This window comes from Dama dama, chromosome 14 (assembly GCF_033118175.1).
Source record: "Dama dama isolate Ldn47 chromosome 14, ASM3311817v1, whole genome shotgun sequence".
In the NCBI taxonomy this organism is placed as follows: Eukaryota; Metazoa; Chordata; class Mammalia; order Artiodactyla; family Cervidae; genus Dama; species Dama dama.
The window spans coordinates 26,618,949-26,637,510 of record NC_083694.1 but is presented as its reverse complement, the minus strand read 5'-3'; the positions used below and the strand labels follow the sequence as shown (position 1 = coordinate 26,637,510).

General features: G+C 48.8%; 1 protein-coding gene across 1 annotated transcript; it reads left to right on the top strand.

Moving 5' to 3' along the window:
• Nucleotides 1–9,358: 9,358 nt before the first annotated feature.
• Nucleotides 9,359–13,396, top strand: PYCR2 (pyrroline-5-carboxylate reductase 2). The gene is made up of 7 exons (XM_061160157.1): nucleotides 9,359–9,576; nucleotides 9,857–9,927; nucleotides 10,982–11,161; nucleotides 11,257–11,478; nucleotides 11,668–11,760; nucleotides 11,947–12,110; nucleotides 12,672–13,396. Exons 1-7 carry the CDS (start codon nucleotides 9,510–9,512, stop codon nucleotides 12,835–12,837), a joined length of 963 nt encoding a protein of 320 aa, XP_061016140.1. The 5' UTR covers nucleotides 9,359–9,509; the 3' UTR covers nucleotides 12,838–13,396.
• The last annotated feature ends 5,166 nt before the right edge of the window (nucleotides 13,397–18,562 follow it).

Sequence of the window (18,562 nt, the reverse complement as noted above, 5' to 3'; positions counted from 1 at the left end):
TGGCTTAATGAATACCCACAAGCCTGGGCAGAAACTGGAGGACCAGGCTTAGCCAAACATCAGCCCCCAATCTATATTGAATTAAAATCAGGAGCAGAGGCCGTCAGAGTCCAGCAACATCAGATGCCACAAGAGGCACAAAGGGGTATTCGCCCTCACATACGCAGGCTGCTGGCTCAGGGCATCTTACGCCCATGCCAATCCAACTGGAATACCCACCCTTCTCCCAGTCAGAAAGCCAGGGTCCAATGACTACAGGCCAGTGCAGGATTTGAGACAAGTTAACCAATGGGTGATGGACATCCACCCCACAGTACCAAACACCTATACTCTTTTGAGCTCTTTGAACCCCAATCACCAGTGGTATACGGTACTGGACTTAAAAGATGCTTTTTTTAGCCTCCCCCTGGCACCCAAAAGCCAGAATATTTTCGCCTTTGAATGGTCAGATCCAGAGGAAGGCATTCATGGGCAACTAACTTGGACGAGACTACCACAAGGATTCAAGAACTCACCCACAATCTTCGACGAAGCCTTACATGAGGACCTGGGTGAGTACCATATCCAACACCCACGGTTACCTTGCTACAGTATGTGGACGACCTTTTGTTGGCCACAGAATCCCAACAAACCTGTCTGGAGGCAACCAGAGACTTGCTGTATACTTTAGGTGAGCTGGGATATCGGGCCTCCGCAAAGAAAACACAAATTGGCAGACAAGAGGTTCATTACCTGGGATACATATTAAAAGAAGGACAGCGGTGGCTGTCCAAAGCTAGAAAAGAGACTGTGTTAAAGATCCCTAAGCCCCAGAGTCAACGCGGAATTAGAGAATTTCTGGGGTCTGCTGGATTCTGTAGATTATGGATCCCAGGTTTTGCTGAAATGGCAAAACCACTATACCAGGCAACAAAAGAGACTATACCATTTGCCTGGACAGAGGAAATGGATAAAGCCTTCCAGGACATTAAGGCAGCCCTCCTGTCAGCCCCTGCCCTAGGTCTACCTGACGTCACTAAGCCCTTCCTTCTCTATGTAGATGAGAACAGAGGGGTAGCCAAAGGGGTGTTACTCCAGAAACTGGGACCCTGGAAAAGACCAGTGGCATATCTTTCAAAAAAACTGGACCCAGTGGCTAGTGGATGGCCCCCCTGCTTGCGTATGGTGGCTGCTGTGGCCTTGTTAGTAAAAGACGCTGGCAAATTAACCCTGGGACAAGAACTGCAAGTAACAACCCCACATACCATAGAGGGTATATTGAGACAACCTCCAGATGGATGGATCAGTAACGCTAAACTGACCCATTACCAGGGACTACTACTAAACCCTACCAAGATCATTTTTCAGCCGCCAACTACTTTGAACCCAGCCTCACTCCTGCCGGATCCAGACCTGGACGCTCCACTACATGACTGTGCTGACATCCTGGCTCAGGTATGTGGGATCCGAGCTGATCTGAAAGACGTCCCCCTTCCAGATGCTGAACTGACTTGGTACGCGGATGGGAGCAGCTTCGTACAAAATGGACAAAGGTATGCGGGTGCAGCTGTGACCACTGAGACAGAAGTCATATGGGCTGCCCCTTTGGCCCATGGGACTTCGGCCCAAAAAGCCGAACTTATAGCATTGACTGAAGCACTCAAAAGAAGTAGAGAAAAAAAACTGACCGTTTATACTGACGGCAGATACGCCTTTGCCACAGCGCACATACACGGGGCCATCTATAGAAAGAGAGGACTCCTGACGGCTGAAGGAAAGACTATAAAAAATAAAGAGACAATTCTTGAGCTTCTACAAGCCCTTTGGCTGCCCAAGAAACTGGCCATAGTCCACTGCCCAGGCCACCAAAGAGGCGACTCCCCTGTGGCAAGGGGCAATCGACTGGCTGATCTTTCAGCCAAGGAAGCTGCTCTAGCATCTGTTACCCTGGTTTTGGCAGTTCGACTCCCTGATCCAGGGACCATGACTCTACCCGATAACCCCGAATACAGTGAAACAGATATAGAATGGATTAACTCCTTACCTATGACACAATTTAAAAATGGTTGGTGGAAAGACGCTAAGTCAGCACCTATCCTACCTGAACAACTGGGGACAGAACTGCTCAGGAAAATTCATAATGCAACCCATTTAGGGGTGAAAAAAATGCAGGATCTCGTCAGAACTGCAAAGATTGTCATCAAAGACTACCGGTCGAAAATAGAAAAAATTGCCTCAGACTGTAAGGCTTGCCTGCTAACAAACCCAACAAAGACTTCAGGAGCAACTAAAGGAGCCAGAGAAAGGGGAACACGCCCTGGAGCCTACTGGGAAGTAGACTTTACTGAAGTAAAACCGGGACAATACGGATATAGATACCTGTTAGTCTTCATTGATACTTTTTCTGGATGGGTAGAGGCCTACCCAACAAAAAAGGAGACAGCCCAGGTAGTAACAAAAAAACTCTTAGAAGAGATCCTGCTGCGGTTCGGATTCCCTGCACAGGACATTTGGAAATGGCTAGAAGCCCTATACCTCACCAAGCCACCGCCTGAACCGCATCGTTTTTGGCCAGGAGATTGGGTCTATGTGCGGAGACACCACTCAGGCACCCACGAACCACGCTGGAAAGGACCCTACTCTGTCATCCTAGTCACACCAACGGCCCTCAAGGTAGATGGTATCTCAACATGGGTCCACTTCTCGCATGTGAGGCCTGCTGATCCTTTCACCGACCTCCACGAGGTTCTGCCACAATGGAGAGTCTCCAAACATCCGGACAATCCACTCAAGCTAAAACTCCAGAAATGCCCCAAAGAAGCATCTCCCTCTTAAGGTACTTTGTACTCTGGGCAGCCTTCCAGGGGATTACTTCAGCCAATCCTCATCATCCGGTTAACATGACCTGGATGGTCTACAACCCTGAGACTGGAGAAATACTTAATTCGAGTTCCAACGTAGCCCCCAAAGGGACATGGTGGCCCGTATTGACCTTTGATTTGTACGTCCTGGCGGCTGACAATAACGGCTTCCATGGTCCCAGCCAACTGACCAACTTTTTTGCTCATGGCTCCTATGGCTTATTCACCCGTAACTGTGAGAGTAAGGGCCCACAGTATTTAGAACAAGTGCCTGTCTATGTCTGCCCAGGGGGAGGAAGGGATCGGAACCAAATTGAAAAATGTGGGGGAGTTGACTCTTTTTATTGCGCCGCTTGGGGATGTGAAACCTCGGGAACGGTCCTTTGGCCCATCAATCCTGGCAACGACCTCATTCAGATAAAATTACACCAAAATACCCCAAAATGCAGGTCTCAGGGAATATCGTCTAAACCTGGACAATGTTTTCCATTACAGATTAAGTTCACAGATAAAGGGAGAAAGTTTACCAGGTGGGATGTAGGCCGAGCCTGGGGCCTACGTCTTTATAAGACTGGGTTTGACAATGGAGTCTGATTTGAACTTAAATTAAAGATGGGACCACTCTACTTGACCCCCAAGGTAGCTTTGGGGCCAAACCAGGTGATAGCCCCAAAACCTTCCTCCCAGGTGGTAACCCCAAAACCTCCCTCCCAGAACCAAAGTCGGGATACTGGGCCGACTCCACACACTCCTCCCATAGCCGACATGTCTCCACCTACAGACCCCCTTATAAAGATGATCTCTTCAGCATATCTTACCCTTAATGCCTCTCGTCCGGACTTAACAAATGGTTGCTGGCTCTGCTCAACCTCCTTGTTGCTTTTTCTTCAGGATTCAATGTGGCTGCCGATATCTCAGCCTGTAGATGGCAGCAACAACCTGGTACGGGCCGCCTGACAGTAGGATCCATTACAGGTATAGGCACCTGCATAGGAGCCATTCCTGAGACTTATCAACACCTATGTAATCACACAGTCCCTATGACCAACCTCATTAATTCCACCCACCAGTGGATCATCCCACCAGAAAATGGATGGTGGGCTTGCTCCGCTGGACTAACCCCGTGTGCCCATCAGGCGGCACTAAAAACCTCTCAAGATTTCTGTGTCCTAGTCCATCTAATCCCCTGGCTAAACTATTATTCAGAAGAAGAACTGCAACCAAGGTTAGAGACACCAGATCAGTATAGGGTAAAAAGAGAACCAGTCACTGCCCTAACTTTAGCTGTCCTGGTGGGATTAGGGGCTATAGGAACTGGAAGTGGAATTGCAGGCTTAACGCTCCAAAATAAGCAGTATAACCAACTGAGGGCTGCCATAGATGAAGATATTGAACAGCTTGAAAAATCCATTTCCCACCTCCAAGAATCCTTAAGTTCTCTGGCTGAGGTAGTGTTACAAAATAGAAGAGGTTTAGATTTGCTATTCTTACAACAAGGAGGACTATGTGCAGCCCTAGGAGAAGAATGCTGTTTTTATATTGACCATTCAGGAGTAGTACAGAAATCTCTACAGAAAGTTAGAGAAGGCCTAAGTAGGCAAAAACAAGAAAGAGAAAATGAACGATCATGGTTCAAGTCTTGGTTTAATACTTCCCCTTGGTTGACCACCCTGATTTCTTCTCTATTAGGACCCCTCATTCTACTGTTATTAATCTTAACTGTAGGTCCCTGTATATTAAATAGAATTATGTCCTTTGTAAAAGATAGATTTAATACCGTCCACCTAATGTTACTCAGATCTCAATATTCGACTGTCTCCACAGATTATATAGTTGACTCTGTAGAAGACCCATGATTGGGCCTTCCATAGGAACTGGAAGAGGGGGAAATGTGAAATGTGAAACCCAAACGAATCCATTCCAGGATAGCACCGCCATTTTGAGTAAAACCCCCTCCCGAGGAGAGAAAACTAAATTTAAGGAGAAAGAAACTCAACGAGCCAATCAGGAGAGGACAGGAAAGTCCCTCACCCCCGTTACTCTAACCCACCAATCAGTAGTTAACAAGACATCCTTAGTTGAAGAATTAACCAATCCCCTTAAGCTTCCCTTCACGCTTCCCCTACTATACAGTATAAAAAGGATTTGCTGCTTTCACTGGGGTCTCCTTCCCCGTTGTGTGAAGAGAGTCCCAGCTTGAGCTTGTAATAAAGTTCCTCTCTGTTTTTACATCGATCTGCGGCTCCTGTGGTGTTTGGTGGGATTCCGCGATCCGGGTATAACAGCATAAGTCTTTTTAGTATTTAAAAAAAAAAATTTTTTTTTTAACTGAAAGCACACTTCCAACTTTCCTTTAGCAACCAATAACTAATTTTATATTAGCATTTTATAGATTGGTGAGCATAAATATCAGTGATAATTTTTAAAACACTTGCTTTTCTTAGAACATTTTAGGATGGCACCAAACATAATTCATTTATAGTCCCAAACCTCTTTGTTTCTCTGTAAAAGGAAATTAGTGTTTAGTAGTAAATGTTTCAAAATCTTATTTTATTTGAAAATGACCTAACCATTCAACAGACTTCCAACACTTTGTTTAGGACAACCCTTAGAAATTCAAGTTATGCCCACCTGGAGAGACTGTTTTAGATAGATATTTCTAAAGAATAATTATTCTTAATAGAGTTTATCCAAAAGTTCATATCTCATTTACATTTTTTTTTTAGAAGTTTCTTTACTCGAGGTAATTTCCTTGTTGACAAACTTGCAACAGATATGATAATATTTAACTTATATTAAACCTAGGTACAATGAGAATATTCTACTTAATGTTAATTACTCTAAGACATGTTTACGTTAGATAGGTCAACAAGTAAACATTAATATCATGTATTTAATACTAAATATTTCCCAGTTCACATGAACCTGGAATTTATTGTTTAATTTAGAATTATTTGATTTGTAAGCACTTACTTTTCTTTAAGCCATTTAAATAGAGCTCATTTACAAATTAACCTCAAAAATATTAGCCAGAGACAAAGACATACCAAGACATCTTTAGACAGACACAATGCAAGATCTAGCTTCATTTTTCAATCTTAGTCATGAATTAGATATTACAATATAAAATTTACTAGTTTATAAAAAACAGTTGGAATAAATAAAACTTTTAAAGCCTTTTCCCCATTTTCCCTCAGTCTCAGGGGTTAGAGATGGTCTAGATAAGTGTTTCTGAGGACAGAGCCCTGGTCTCAAGGCACAGGGAAAGAAAATCAAGTTCTAACAAAATGGCAGCAGGTCTAAACCAAATGGTGGCCAAACAAAGCAAAATGGCCATCAAAAATCACAACACAGAACACAGAGTTAAAACACACATATAGACCTGGCAGTCCTCATCAGACACTCCCTTAAATACAAGAATACAGTCTCTCAGAAAACCTTCTATAAAGACACAGAACTTTAGATCCAAGTACTAACAGAGTAATGGAAAATATCTCAGGTCTTCAAACATTTCAAAGGGAGGAAAGGAAACCAGGTTGAAAGAAGGGGGAGGAGGCGGGGTGGGGGTGGCAAAAAGGGTGGCCTTACAGATGTTTCCTGCCACCTGAAGATACCCAGGCGTTATGGGACTTTACCCTGGGCCTCCAGAGAAGGGAGGACTGTAACTCGGCCCTACCAGAAATCAGACCAGAACAGAACCAGAATTTGAGTTCTCTGCTAAGAGGAGGTCATCAGTCTCCAATCCTCAGCTCAGACTGAGGCCCTTCAACCAGATTCCTGCAACCAGGACTGGGGGACTAGACAAAAGGGAAAGGATAGGAAGGGTTAAGCAGAGGAAAGAGAGAGGGCAGGGGAGAAGGTCAATAAAGTCTCTTGTTCCTTACCCGGTTGGGGCACTCTGGCCAGTTGTCCCCATCAGGAGGAGACCAGGGACAAAAGAGTCCCAGCTTGTGGCTGCTGGGTCTGGTCCATTGGCAGGCAAGCTTGCCCCTGAGTACCCTGAGTGGTCAGGATACCAGTTGCAGAGAAGAAGAGTCCTGCCAGAGTCACCATTTGTTGCAAGAAGGGGGACCCCTTCTGGGGCCCAAAACTGGGCTCTTGTCTAACAGTTGGAAATGAATTGTTCAAGGAGACACATGTGCTGATAAAGCAAGTTTTATTGGGAAAGGGCACCTGGGTGGAGAGCAGGAGGGTAAGGGAACCCAGGAGAACAGCTCTGGCTTGCAGTCTCAGTTTTATGGTGATGGGATTAGTTTCCGGGTTGTCTTTAGCCAATCATTCTGACTCAGAGTACGTCCTGGTGGTGCACCCTTGTTCAGCCAAGATGGATGCCAGAGAGAAGGATTCTGGGAGGTAGTCGGACATGTGGTGTCTTCTTTTGACCTTTCCCAAACTCTTCAGGTTGGTGGTGGCTTATTAGTTCCATGTTCCTTACCAGGACCTCCTGTCGTAAAACAACTCATGCCAATAGTTACTGCGGTGCCTGGCCAGGGTGGGAGGTTTCAATCAGTGTGCTTCCCCTAACATTAGGACAGATGACCCTACTATCCAGAGACAGACCAGGAAGGCCTTGAAACTGAAAAATGAAGCACTGTTTGCTTTATTGGGACAGCTAGAGGGGAACAGGGGGGCAGGACTGTGGGGGGTGAGAAGGGAGGAAGGGCAGGAACAGCTGAACCCATCTGACTGGTGGATGAGAGGATCAGAGGAGAGAAGTGAGGTGGGCGGTCCTGGAATCTTAGTGAACTCCCTGCTTTCTTTCTGGGCTTCTCTGTCCCTTCAGATGGAGAAAAGGAGTAGAGTAGGTACCCAAGAAGACAGGTGCCAGACAAGGAGAGTGTATGTCTGTGGTTGAATAGAAGCATCAGCCTGTGACCTTTCCTGAGGGTGTGTCCTAAGTGGCTGGGTTGGTGAGGAGGTCCTGTCCTGTTCCGTCCCATCCCGTCCCATCCCATCCCATCCCATCCCATCCCATCTATTCAACACTTATGCCCAGGGCTTCCGGGGCGGCTCAGCTGGTAAAAGAATCTGTCTGCAATGTGGGAGACCTGGGTTCAATCCCTGGGTTAGGAAGATCCCCTGGAGAAGGGAACAGCTACCCACTCCAGTATTCTGGCCTGGAGAATTCCATGACTGTATGGAGTCGCAAAGAGTTGGACAAAACTGAGTGACTTTCACTTTTTACTTGTTTTTATACATATAAACACTTGCCTCCAAAGGAAATTCACAGACACCAGACATAATGGTCATGAGAGCCACATCAGGGGCCACTGCACAAACAAAATGGATCTTTAGTCAGCAAAGTCATCATAAGAAAATAAAATCTAAGTGACTGAGCATCTGTATAATGGAATACTAAGTAGTCACCAGATGTTATTTTAAGTAACTTTACAGTAACTTTGGAAAATATTTATTGTATATATAGCATAGAAATTTCAAAACCATATGTGTATCATTTTATTTCCAATGATGGAAAAGGTCTGTATGCACAGAAAATAATGTGTATGGAGATATACCAAAAATGCCTGCCAGAAACGATCCTTAGGAAGTATGACTATGGGTGATTTTGACTTCTTACTTTTATTTTTTTGTATTTTCCAAATTTTTCTCAATATGTATATATTACTTCCTAATCAGAGAAAGTTACCAATGAGGCAGTTCTTCGCATCAGGTGGCCAAAGTATTAGTTTCAGCTTCAGCATCAGTCCTTCCAATGAATATTCAGGACTGATTTCCTTTAGGATGGACTGGTCTCCTTGCAGTCCAAAGGGACTCTCAAGTGTCTTCTCCAACACCACAGTTCAAAAGCATCAATTCTCTTAAATTTATTAGTGATGAAAAAGTAAACTCACATTTATGAAACTTTTGAAAGCAAGTAGCATGGTCGGGGGACACCTTAGTCAGGTATTAAAGAGCCCATCATTTTCTAAACAGAGGAACTGGTTCTGTTTGCAATTCTAGTTAAAAAAGACCAATCGCGTAAACTATGTAAGTTCAAGTAAATAACCGGGGCTTCCCCACCGCCTCCCCGCGCGCGCGGAGAGGGTGCGGGCGGTAACGAGGGAATTCCCAGCTCCAACCTAGATAATCCCCGGGTGCACGGAAGAGCCTGCAGCCCACGGGCCTCCACGCTCCAGTCTAAAGCCTCACCAGGAGCGTCACATTCGCCCCCTCAAATCAGCAACCTGGAGAGTTTCTCTGGCTTTCGAGAGGCGGCTGATGGCCAGCGCCACAAATAATATGAGCCAGACCTCGCCGCCGGCCTGAGCCTAGTGCCGCGCCGGGTTGCCAGCGGCAACCTCCGTTCGCAGGTGGGGGCGGGTGTCTGGGGGCACCCAGGGAGGGGGCGTCCCTGACGCGGAGATCCGGGCTTCGAGCGCTGTGACGGAGCTTCCGCCCACCAATCCCGTGTCAGAAGGCGGGCACACGGCCCCGTCCCGGCCGCGGATTGGTCTCTCTGGCAGGGCGGGGCCGTTTGGAACCCTGCGTCGTGGTTGGGTGAGCGTGAGAGAGGCGGGGTTGTGGAATCGAGGCCGGAAGCTGCGCGCGTTTCCCCGGATCTGGCGCCTAGTCTCCGGGCCGACTACGTTCTCGGTTCTCCACGTTTCTCTCAGGGCTGCTCTGAGCAGACTCCTGTGGCGGCCGGGCAGACGCGGAGCCCAGATAACCATGAGCGTGGGTTTCATCGGCGCCGGCCAGCTGGCCTGCGCCTTGGCGCGGGGCTTCACGGCAGCAGGTAAGCGCCTGAGGGCGGGAGGCGGGTGCGCGGAAGGTCCCCAGCTTAGCTTGTGACCGCCCCCAGCCGCACGAACGTGAGGGAATGAAGAAAGGGGAACTTGCGTTTGCTAGGGAATTAAGGATTCCCAAATCCCTAATAAGGGATTAAAGGGCAGGGGGGCACCAGCGACCGCCTCCACAACGGTCGGAGTGGCGTGGGTTTTGACTCTGCTCTCCCAAGGAAAACATGGGAACCGGGTGGGCCATGATCCCCAGTTGAAAAGCCCTGTCTTCTGTAGGCATCCTGTCGGCTCACAAAATAATAGCCAGCTCCCCGGAAATGGACCTGCCTACGGTGTCCGCTCTCAGGGTAGGTGGGGCATGAGGGTGTGGGGAAGGCGGCGGAGACCCAGGAGAAGGGTGGCCTGATTAGCTGAACCCCTGTGCTGTTCCGTGGCCGGCGTTGACCTCACCACCAGAAGCATCACTATCCTCCATCTTTCCTGGGGCAGCTCAGGGTGGTGCGAGCAGCCAGGCAGACCGACTTGGGTTCCAATCCGGACACTGGGGTGATTAGGTTAGTTGAGGTTTTGATGTGTGGAAAGCACCTAGCACATAGTAGGTACCCAATAAAATAGTCACTTTGCTTCATCCACTAGCTCAGTTAAGGTACTTAGCTGAGGTGCTTAGCTTAAGCAGGTAAGGTACTTAGCTGCTCTGAGCCTCAGTTTCCGCATTTATAAAATGAAGCCCACAGTAGTCACTTTGCTGAGCTATTCTGAGGTGTAAATGAACATGTTGGGAAAGAACCTGGCAAGTTAGTTGTTCCTCTTTTTAAACAAAGAATATCCCAAGTCTTCACCCAAAACCTGAGCAGTGTGGGAGAGGATGGATTATGAGGCAGGCGGCAGGTAACAGGCAGTGTCTGGGCCTGGGATGGTAGGTGTTGCCATCACTGGAGGGCCTTGCTTTTTAGTGTGAAGTCTTAGAGGGGTGTCCTCCATTACACCTTTGGACCACACAGAGACCAGGCACCCTGATGAACACGTGTCCAGGGTTGGGGTAGACCCTGCTTCTGACCATTGGGCACTTCCACCTTTCACTTTACCTGTGCCGCTTTTCAGCCATGGAGACGTCTTACCTGGCAGAGGGGTGCCTTGGGTGCCAGAGAACTGGTGGGGATGGGAGACAGCGATTTCCTGTTTGCCATGAGGAAGCTTATCCATGTCCAGCACTCACTTGCCCAGTAGCAACACTGGAAAACGTCGAGGCAGTGGGGGTAGGGGCAAACTCTGAGGGGAGCAGGGCAGGGAATTCCAGGCTGCCCTTGGCCATGTGAGCTTGGAGGGGTTCAGCTGCTCCTTGAGAGGGCTGTGGCTCATGAGGCTGCCACACACTGTAAGCCTGGTGGTCTTCTCCTGCAGAAGATGGGTGTGAACCTGACCCGGAGCAACAAGGAGACGGTCAGGCACAGTGACGTCCTGTTCCTGGCCGTGAAGCCACACATCATCCCCTTCATCCTGGACGAGATCGGGGCCGACGTCCAGGCCAGGCACATCGTGGTGTCCTGTGCGGCTGGCGTCACCATCAGCTCTGTGGAAAAGGTGTCCAACTCAGCCCCGGCGCCCCTGTGTGATGGGAGGCGGGGGTGGGTGCTGGTGGGATTGGCAGTTCACTCGGCCCTCTGCCTTTACCCCAGAAGCTGATGGCGTTCCAGCCAGCCCCCAAGGTGATCCGCTGCATGACCAACACACCTGTGGTGGTGCGGGAGGGCGCAACAGTGTACGCCACGGGCACCCACGCCCTGGTGGAGGACGGGCAGCTCCTGGAGCAGCTCATGAGCAGCGTGGGCTTCTGCACGGAGGTGGAGGAGGACCTGATCGACGCCGTCACAGGGCTCAGCGGCAGCGGGCCTGCCTACGTGAGGCCCTTTGGGGACCCTGGGATGCACGATGGGCTGGCGGGCAAGCCTGGGCTGGGGGTGTCGCCCACCTCTTGGGTGAGGCTGTCTGGTGGAGGAGGTTGACCCTTGGAGCTAGTCATCAGGAAAAGACATTTGCGCATGCCCCTGAGTGCCTGCAGCCCCGGGGCTCAGTGATTGTCTTCACAGGCGTTCATGGCCCTGGATGCTTTGGCTGATGGTGGGGTGAAGATGGGCCTGCCGCGGCGCCTGGCCGTCCGACTGGGGGCCCAGGCCTTGCTGGTTAGTATCGTCTCCCTGCGTGTTCTGGACCCTGGTGTGGGGATGGGTTGGGATTCTTAGGGCTCTCTGAGCCAGGACAGGGCTTGGTGGGGAAGCTGGGATAGGGATTGGGGAGGAGTGGATGTGGAGAAGCTTATCCCAAGGGGCACCAGCAGTTTTCTCCTCTGATGGCCCTTCCTGCCCTAGGGAGCTGCCAAGATGCTGCTGGACTCAGAACAGCATCCAGGCCAGCTCAAGGACAATGTGTGCTCCCCTGGGGGGGCCACCATCCACGCCCTGCACTTCCTAGAGAGCGGGGGCTTCCGCTCCCTGCTCATCAACGCGGTTGAGGCCTCCTGTATCCGAACACGGTGGGTCTCTCTCCTTTTCTGCCCAGGCCCTCCACTTGGAGCCAGTCTCGTGTGGGCTGTCAGTGTCTTACAGAATCTGCCTTCTGTGTCCCATTAGCACTGCTGGAGTCTGTGCTGTGTTAATAACCCACTTATTAGACTCTGTTAGCCTAAGGGTTTGCAGGCCTTACTTGATGTAATTCTTACACAGTTCTGATAACTGGGGTTAGCTTTGATTTCCAGATGAGGAAGTTGAGGTTTAGAGATAACAGCTTTCCCAAAGTCAAACAGATAGTAAGTGATGGAGGTAGGATTAGACTTAAAGTCTTTGACCCCCAATTCTGTGATTTTTTTTTTCCCCCACTCACTCTCCCCCTAGCTGATCACAGATACCACTTGAAGCTCTGCATCTGTGTAGTAAGCCATACTTAGTTAAATAGCACTTCTGAGAAGCTTAGGGCAGTGTTTGGGGTTCTAAGTTCGGGTGGTATCAAGTCAGCAAGGGTTGGGGTTAAGTGGATGGGGACATCTTGTGTATCTAGCTCTAGCTCCTCCTTCAATCTCTTGGGACTTTGCCTGCAGAGAGCTGCAGTCCATGGCTGACCAAGAGAAGATCTCCCCAGCTGCCCTCAAGAAAACCCTCCTGGACAGAGTGAAGCTGGAATCCCCCACAGTGACCACACTGACCCCAACCAGCTCAGGGAAGCTCCTCACGAGAAGCCCAGTCCCAGGAGGCAAGAAGGATTAAGGCAGCCTGGGTCTGCCCTCCCCTGTGTCCAGAGCCCTCGCCATGCAGGGCGAGCTGACAGAGGCTCAGTCAGCTTCAGGTCCTCGTGATAAACCACATTCCGTCTGTTAGACCCAGCAGCACTGGTTTCCCCTCCTGTCTCATGTTAGAAGATGCTCTGAAGGGGTGGCTGACACTGGAAACCAGATGCAGACCTCACACAGTTGGAGGAGAGGGAGGCTGGGACTCCCTTCAGAGCCCCAGCTCCATAGGCAGGCCTGGAGACCCTCAGTGGATGACCTCTTCAACTGGGGTCCTCCCACTGGAGCCCACAGCAGGGTCAGTTTGTTGCTGAGTCAAGGTGTATGAAACATGACAAGGACTTTTCTCTTCGAATTGGGGAAAAGAAGTGAGTGACTTACAATTATCACAATCAGAAATGCACATCTTAGACTGTGTTATATATATATATATTTTATTAGACTGTGTTATATTTAACTCTTGCTTCATAGGTGTACCATTGAAAATGTGTTATTCAATGCTAAGTTTGGCTGCTTTAATAAAGTTTTATTTTTTATTACCTTGCTTTTCTTGGGCTTAATCTCAAATCATCTTAGAGAACTCGAGGCCCTTGCCAGGTGTTCCTGGCTTCAGCAGGAGGGCACTGAAGTAGGGATGAGAAGAAATAAGGGGCCAGGCCCTGACAGCTGTAATGACACTCTGCTCCAGCCCAGCCCCTAGGGTCAGGTGGGCCAATGCTCATTTCCACTTTGTGGGGTCGGGGAGCGGGCAGCATCCTAAATGGAGGAAGCTGCCTGCTTTGCAGTGGGCCAAGCACTGCATCAGACTCAGACGAGTGCTCTCCGAGGGAGGAACTATTCTTTTCCTCACTTTACAGAAGATACTGAGGCCTAGAGGGGATCAGCAACTTTCCCCAGTTGGGTTGCTGGTCAGTCCTGCGGTTTCCCTGTGCAGGCTGTGTGCCTGGTGCTCTTCCCCAGCAGCTCCTGCCTGTGGCTTTGGCTGCAGCAGCAGCTCTGAGTTAATACCTTAATTTCCACCAGTTTTAACTAGGTGACCATGGAGAAGCTACTGAGTATCTCTGACCACAGGAGTTCATCCCTGTAAATAGAGGTCATCCTTCATCAAAAGGTTCTGGTGAAGTATGAAATGATGAAATGAGACTGTGTGGAATGGCTCAGTAGAAACACCTAGAACATGTGGACCCTGGTGCTGGTGGAGCTCGTCCTAAGAGTAAGACGTTAAATAAGTGGCCCCTAAAGATGTTAATAGATATTTCACCAAAGGAGATTTACAGATGCCAAATAAGTTCATGAAGAGATGCTCAACACCATTAGTTATGAAAGTCAAGTGTTAATTGCTCAGTCATGCTCAACTCTGACCCCACGGACTGTAGCCTGCCATTCCATGGACAGAAGAGTATGGCAGGCTACAGTCCGTGGGGTTACAGAGTTGAGCAAGCAAACTGGTCCAGACAAGCAAACTGGAGTGGGTTGCCATTTTCAATCAAAGCCCAGTGAGATAGTACTTCACACCCACTAGTGTCGTGCTTCACTAAAAAGGATGATGACGAATGTTGTCAAGGATATGGAGAAGTTAGAACTCTTAGTATCTCTGGTAGGGATGTAAAATGGTGCAGCAACTTTGGAAGACAGTTTGGTAGTTCCTCAAAAAGTTAAGCATAGAGTAGCCAGGCAATTCCACTTGTAGGTACCAATCTGTGAGAAGAACATGTATCCAAGACAAAAACTTGCACGTGGATATTATGGCAGCATTACTCAAAATAGCCAAGAATCGAAAATAACCCAAATGTTGAAAAACTGATGAAAGGATAAAATGTGTAATACACACAATGGATATTATTCAATAATAAATGGGAAATACACATGCTACAGGCCTTCCCAGGTGGCTCAGTGGTAAAGAATCCACCTGCCAATGCAGGATACACAGGTTCGATCCCTGGGTGGGAAAGATCCCTGGAGGAGAGCATGGCAACCCACTCCAGTATTCTTGCCTGGGAAATCCCATGGACAGAGGAATCTGGAGGGCTACATACAGTCCATGGGATCGCAAAGGGTCAGACACAACTGAACCACTAAGAATGCATGTAAAATCAGATTATGGCGATTGTTGCACTAACCTGTACATTGTCAAATTGTACACTAAAAGTGATGAATTTTATGGTATGTAAGTTATACTTCATAAAGCTTTAAAAAAAGGAAATACGTTGCCCTAGTTTAATTAGCTAGGAAGTAGTTCAGTTCAGTCTCTCAGTCGTGTCCGACTCTTTGCGACCCCATGAATCACAGAACGCCAGGCCTCCCTGTCCATCACCAACTCCCGGAGTTTACTCAAACTCATGCCCATCGAGTCGGTGATGCCATCCAGCCATCTCATCTTCTGTCGTCCCCTTCTCCTCCTGCCCCCAATCCTTCCCATTATCAGGGTCTTTTCCAACGAGTCAACTCTTCGCATCAGGTGGCCAAAGTACTGGAGTTTCAGCTTCAGCATCAGTCCTTCCAATGAACACCCAGGACTGATCTCCTTTAGGATGGACTGGTTGGATCTCCTTGCAGTCCAAGGGACTCTCAAGAGTCTTCTCCAACACCACAGTTCAAAAGCATCAATTCTTCGGCGCTCAGCTTTCTTTACAGTCCAACTCGTACATCCATACATGACCACTGGAAAAACCATAGCCTTGACCAGATGGAATTTGTTGGCAAAGTAATTTCTCTGCTTTTTAATATGCTATCTAGGTTGGTCGTAATTTTCCTTCCGAGGAGTAAGCGTCTTTTAATTTCATGGCTGCAGTCAGCATCTGCAGATTTTGGAGCCCAAAAAAATAAAAGTCTGACACTGTTTCCACTGTCTCCCCATCTATTTCCCATGAGGTGATGGGACCAGATGCCATGATCTTAGTTTTCTGAATGTTAAGCTTTAAGCCAACTTTTTCACTCTCCTCTTTCACTTTCATCAAGAGGCTTTTTAGTTCCTCTTCACTTTCTGCCATAAGGGTGGTGTCATCTGCATATCTGAGGTAGCAGGACTCAAATCCATGTCTGATACCAAGTTCTGTCCTTTCTGCACTAAGCCTGCTGACAAGCTGTCTAAGGTGATAGGATGCTGTCCCCTCATCTCCTCCACCCTCTTCCCAGGCCTAAACCCACCAACATACATTTACTGAGGACCTCCTAACTGCCAGGCCTTGGTCATGCCTTGGTATGAGTCCACCTGGCTCAGGTGAGTCCTCACCTGCTCAGGACCTCCCTGCCCTTTGCTTCTGAGCTTTGACCAGTTATGTACGGTCAGGACTAGGTTTCACCCAAGATGGCTGCAGCCCCAGTCCTCCAGGGCATGATTAAAGAGGGCCTTTCAAGAAAAACTGTTCGGGTCACCTTTCCACAGGGCCTCAGGCCTGCCCCCTCAGCTGCCCGCCTTCTTACAGGGCTGACCGGCCAGGGGCGGGAGACACAGGCAGGCAGAGCCAGGGGCCGGCAGCTCCCAGTGGACACCCTGTCCGGAAGGTCTGGAGCGTGTGGCCTGAGCCACCAGGAGAACACCCAATTGCCCCCTGCAAGCCTTTAGGAGTAAGAGCTGGCATTGGAGGTCAGGGCAGCCTTTCAAGAAGAGTGCTGAACGCCCTCTGTGCTGAGTGCCCTGTGAGGCCGGCGTGTGCCCTAGTCAGTGAGACTCAGTTCTTGTTCTGAATTGCACAAGGGCCAAGGACAGATGTGGACACAGAGAGGAGAAGTGGAAAACACGAGAAGGCAGAGGAAAAGGCAGCATGGAGACAGGTAGAGTGAGGAAGGAGCCAACCAACACTCTGCCTGCACTGAGCCCTCCCTGTTCCCCCAACTAAACTCTGGGAGCAGCCGGGCCTAGAGCAGGTGCAACCCCCATTTCATAACTGGCTTCTCTCAGGACACCAACCCCCAAGCACTCCCGCATCTATTGCCTCAGTTTTGCTCTCCTGTGAAATGGGGGCATGAACCTCTGGCCCAGATGTTAGCAATAGTTACTTTGGGGAAGTGGGATTGAGGTTACTTTCTTGCTTGATTTCTTTATTTATTTTGCTTTAGATTGTTGCTTATGATAAGCAGGCAGGATCTCCATGGTTGAAAGACTTAAAAATGTTTTCACCAATCCCCACCGGCAGGCCGTTTGTGGGACACAAACATACCCTCCTTCATCCTTGTCCCCATATGACCATAAGTTACTAAGCAACTCTCTGGGGAGGCCACAGGAGAGCCTGACTGGGCCTCTTCCCTCAGCATTCCCGTGGTGTAGACAGGCCCTCCTGTGTATCTAACTAAGTTCTTAAAGCCTTGACTTGTGCTTGCTTTCACCAATAAACCAGAACGTAGGCAGAATGGATATCGTGTCAATGTGAGATCAGGAGTGCTCTGAAAATAAAATGCACCACTTTTCAAGGTCCAACCCGGAGTGGATGGTGTGCTACCTTACGTAAGAGATGGGGAGGGATCCTTGCTGGTGGTCCAGTGGCTAAGCCTCTGAGCTCCCAAGCAGGGGGCTGGGTTCGATCCCTGGTCAGGGAACCAGATCCTATGTGCCATAACTAAGAGTTTGCATGCTGCAACTAAGACTTGTGCAGCCAAATAGATAAATAAGTTTTAAAAGTGAAAGTGGGGATACAAAATTGGGTGAGGAAACTCTCAAAGGCTACACAAGACACCAAAAAGAGGGGTACTGGGGAGACAGAGGGAAGAAGGCAGATGGGGGCAGGGGCGGGAGTAAGATATCTCCTTATAATCCTTTTTGTACTGTACTGATTTAGGAATCATATGAAGGTGTCACCTAGTCACCAAATACATCCTGCAAACCTTCAGGGGCTGCCAGGCTGCTCTGGCTGTGCAGTGCTCTAGCATGACACATCTCCCCGAGGTGGTCAGTCAGGGCTGGCACTTCCTAAGTGCCCCACTCTGGTCTTGAACTGCATCCAGGAACACTCTGGGCACGAGCGTGTCCTCCTTGGCAAAGGTAGACAGATGGTCTTCTGGGCATCAGTCTCTTTCCTCCACCTCGCCACCTTCTGGGTCACGAGCCCCCAGGATGGGCTGGAGCCTGGCTCTGGGCTCCTATGAAAACTCTGACTCCTCTCTAATGACACCACGTCTGTCGTATGATGATCATCTGTTTTCCTGTCTGGTTCCCCCACCAGTTTGGGTGCTTCCAGCGGTGGGGGGCGGGCTGGGTTGTAGAACATCCCTCCTGGTCCTAGTGCTTGACACCCAGTAAACGCAGTTGAATGAATGCCTGCAGTCATGAATGAATGAATGACATCTATCTTGCTTCAATGTCAGTTTCAGCCGTATAGTACAGGGAACTATAGTCAATATCTTGTAATAACTTACAATGGAAAATAATTTTTTAAATAATATACATGTATGTGTATAACTGCATCACCTTGCTGTGCATCTGAAACGCTGTAAGTCAACTATACTTCAGTAAAATATATATATTTTTAAAAATGTCAGTTTGGGCTATTTCTTGCTATGCCTCCTGAGGCATCTGCTTTACTGAGGTGAAAGCCCCGTGCAGCTCCCAGCCTGTCTTTGGACCTGGTAATCCACTGTTTGTTGGGTTACTACTTGCTCTTATTCAATCAGTGAGTGTTTACTGAGCACGTGTGAGATGCTCTGCTTGTGCTTGATTGGCTGGGATGTGAGGGACAGAGTGAATTTCTATCCTTGCCACTCTGTCTTGA

Bases quoted from the DNA above. Each gene is read 5' to 3' on its own strand.
- PYCR2 (XM_061160157.1), top strand. From the start codon at position 9,510: ATGAGCGTGGGTTTCATCGGCGCCGGCCAGCTGGCCTGCGCCTTGGCG. The intron at 11,162-11,256 runs GTGTCCAACTCA...CCTTTACCCCAG, and splicing joins CCATCAGCTCTGTGGAAAAG to AAGCTGATGGCGTTCCAGCC. The intron at 11,761-11,946 runs GTTAGTATCGTC...TTCCTGCCCTAG, and splicing joins TGGGGGCCCAGGCCTTGCTG to GGAGCTGCCAAGATGCTGCT.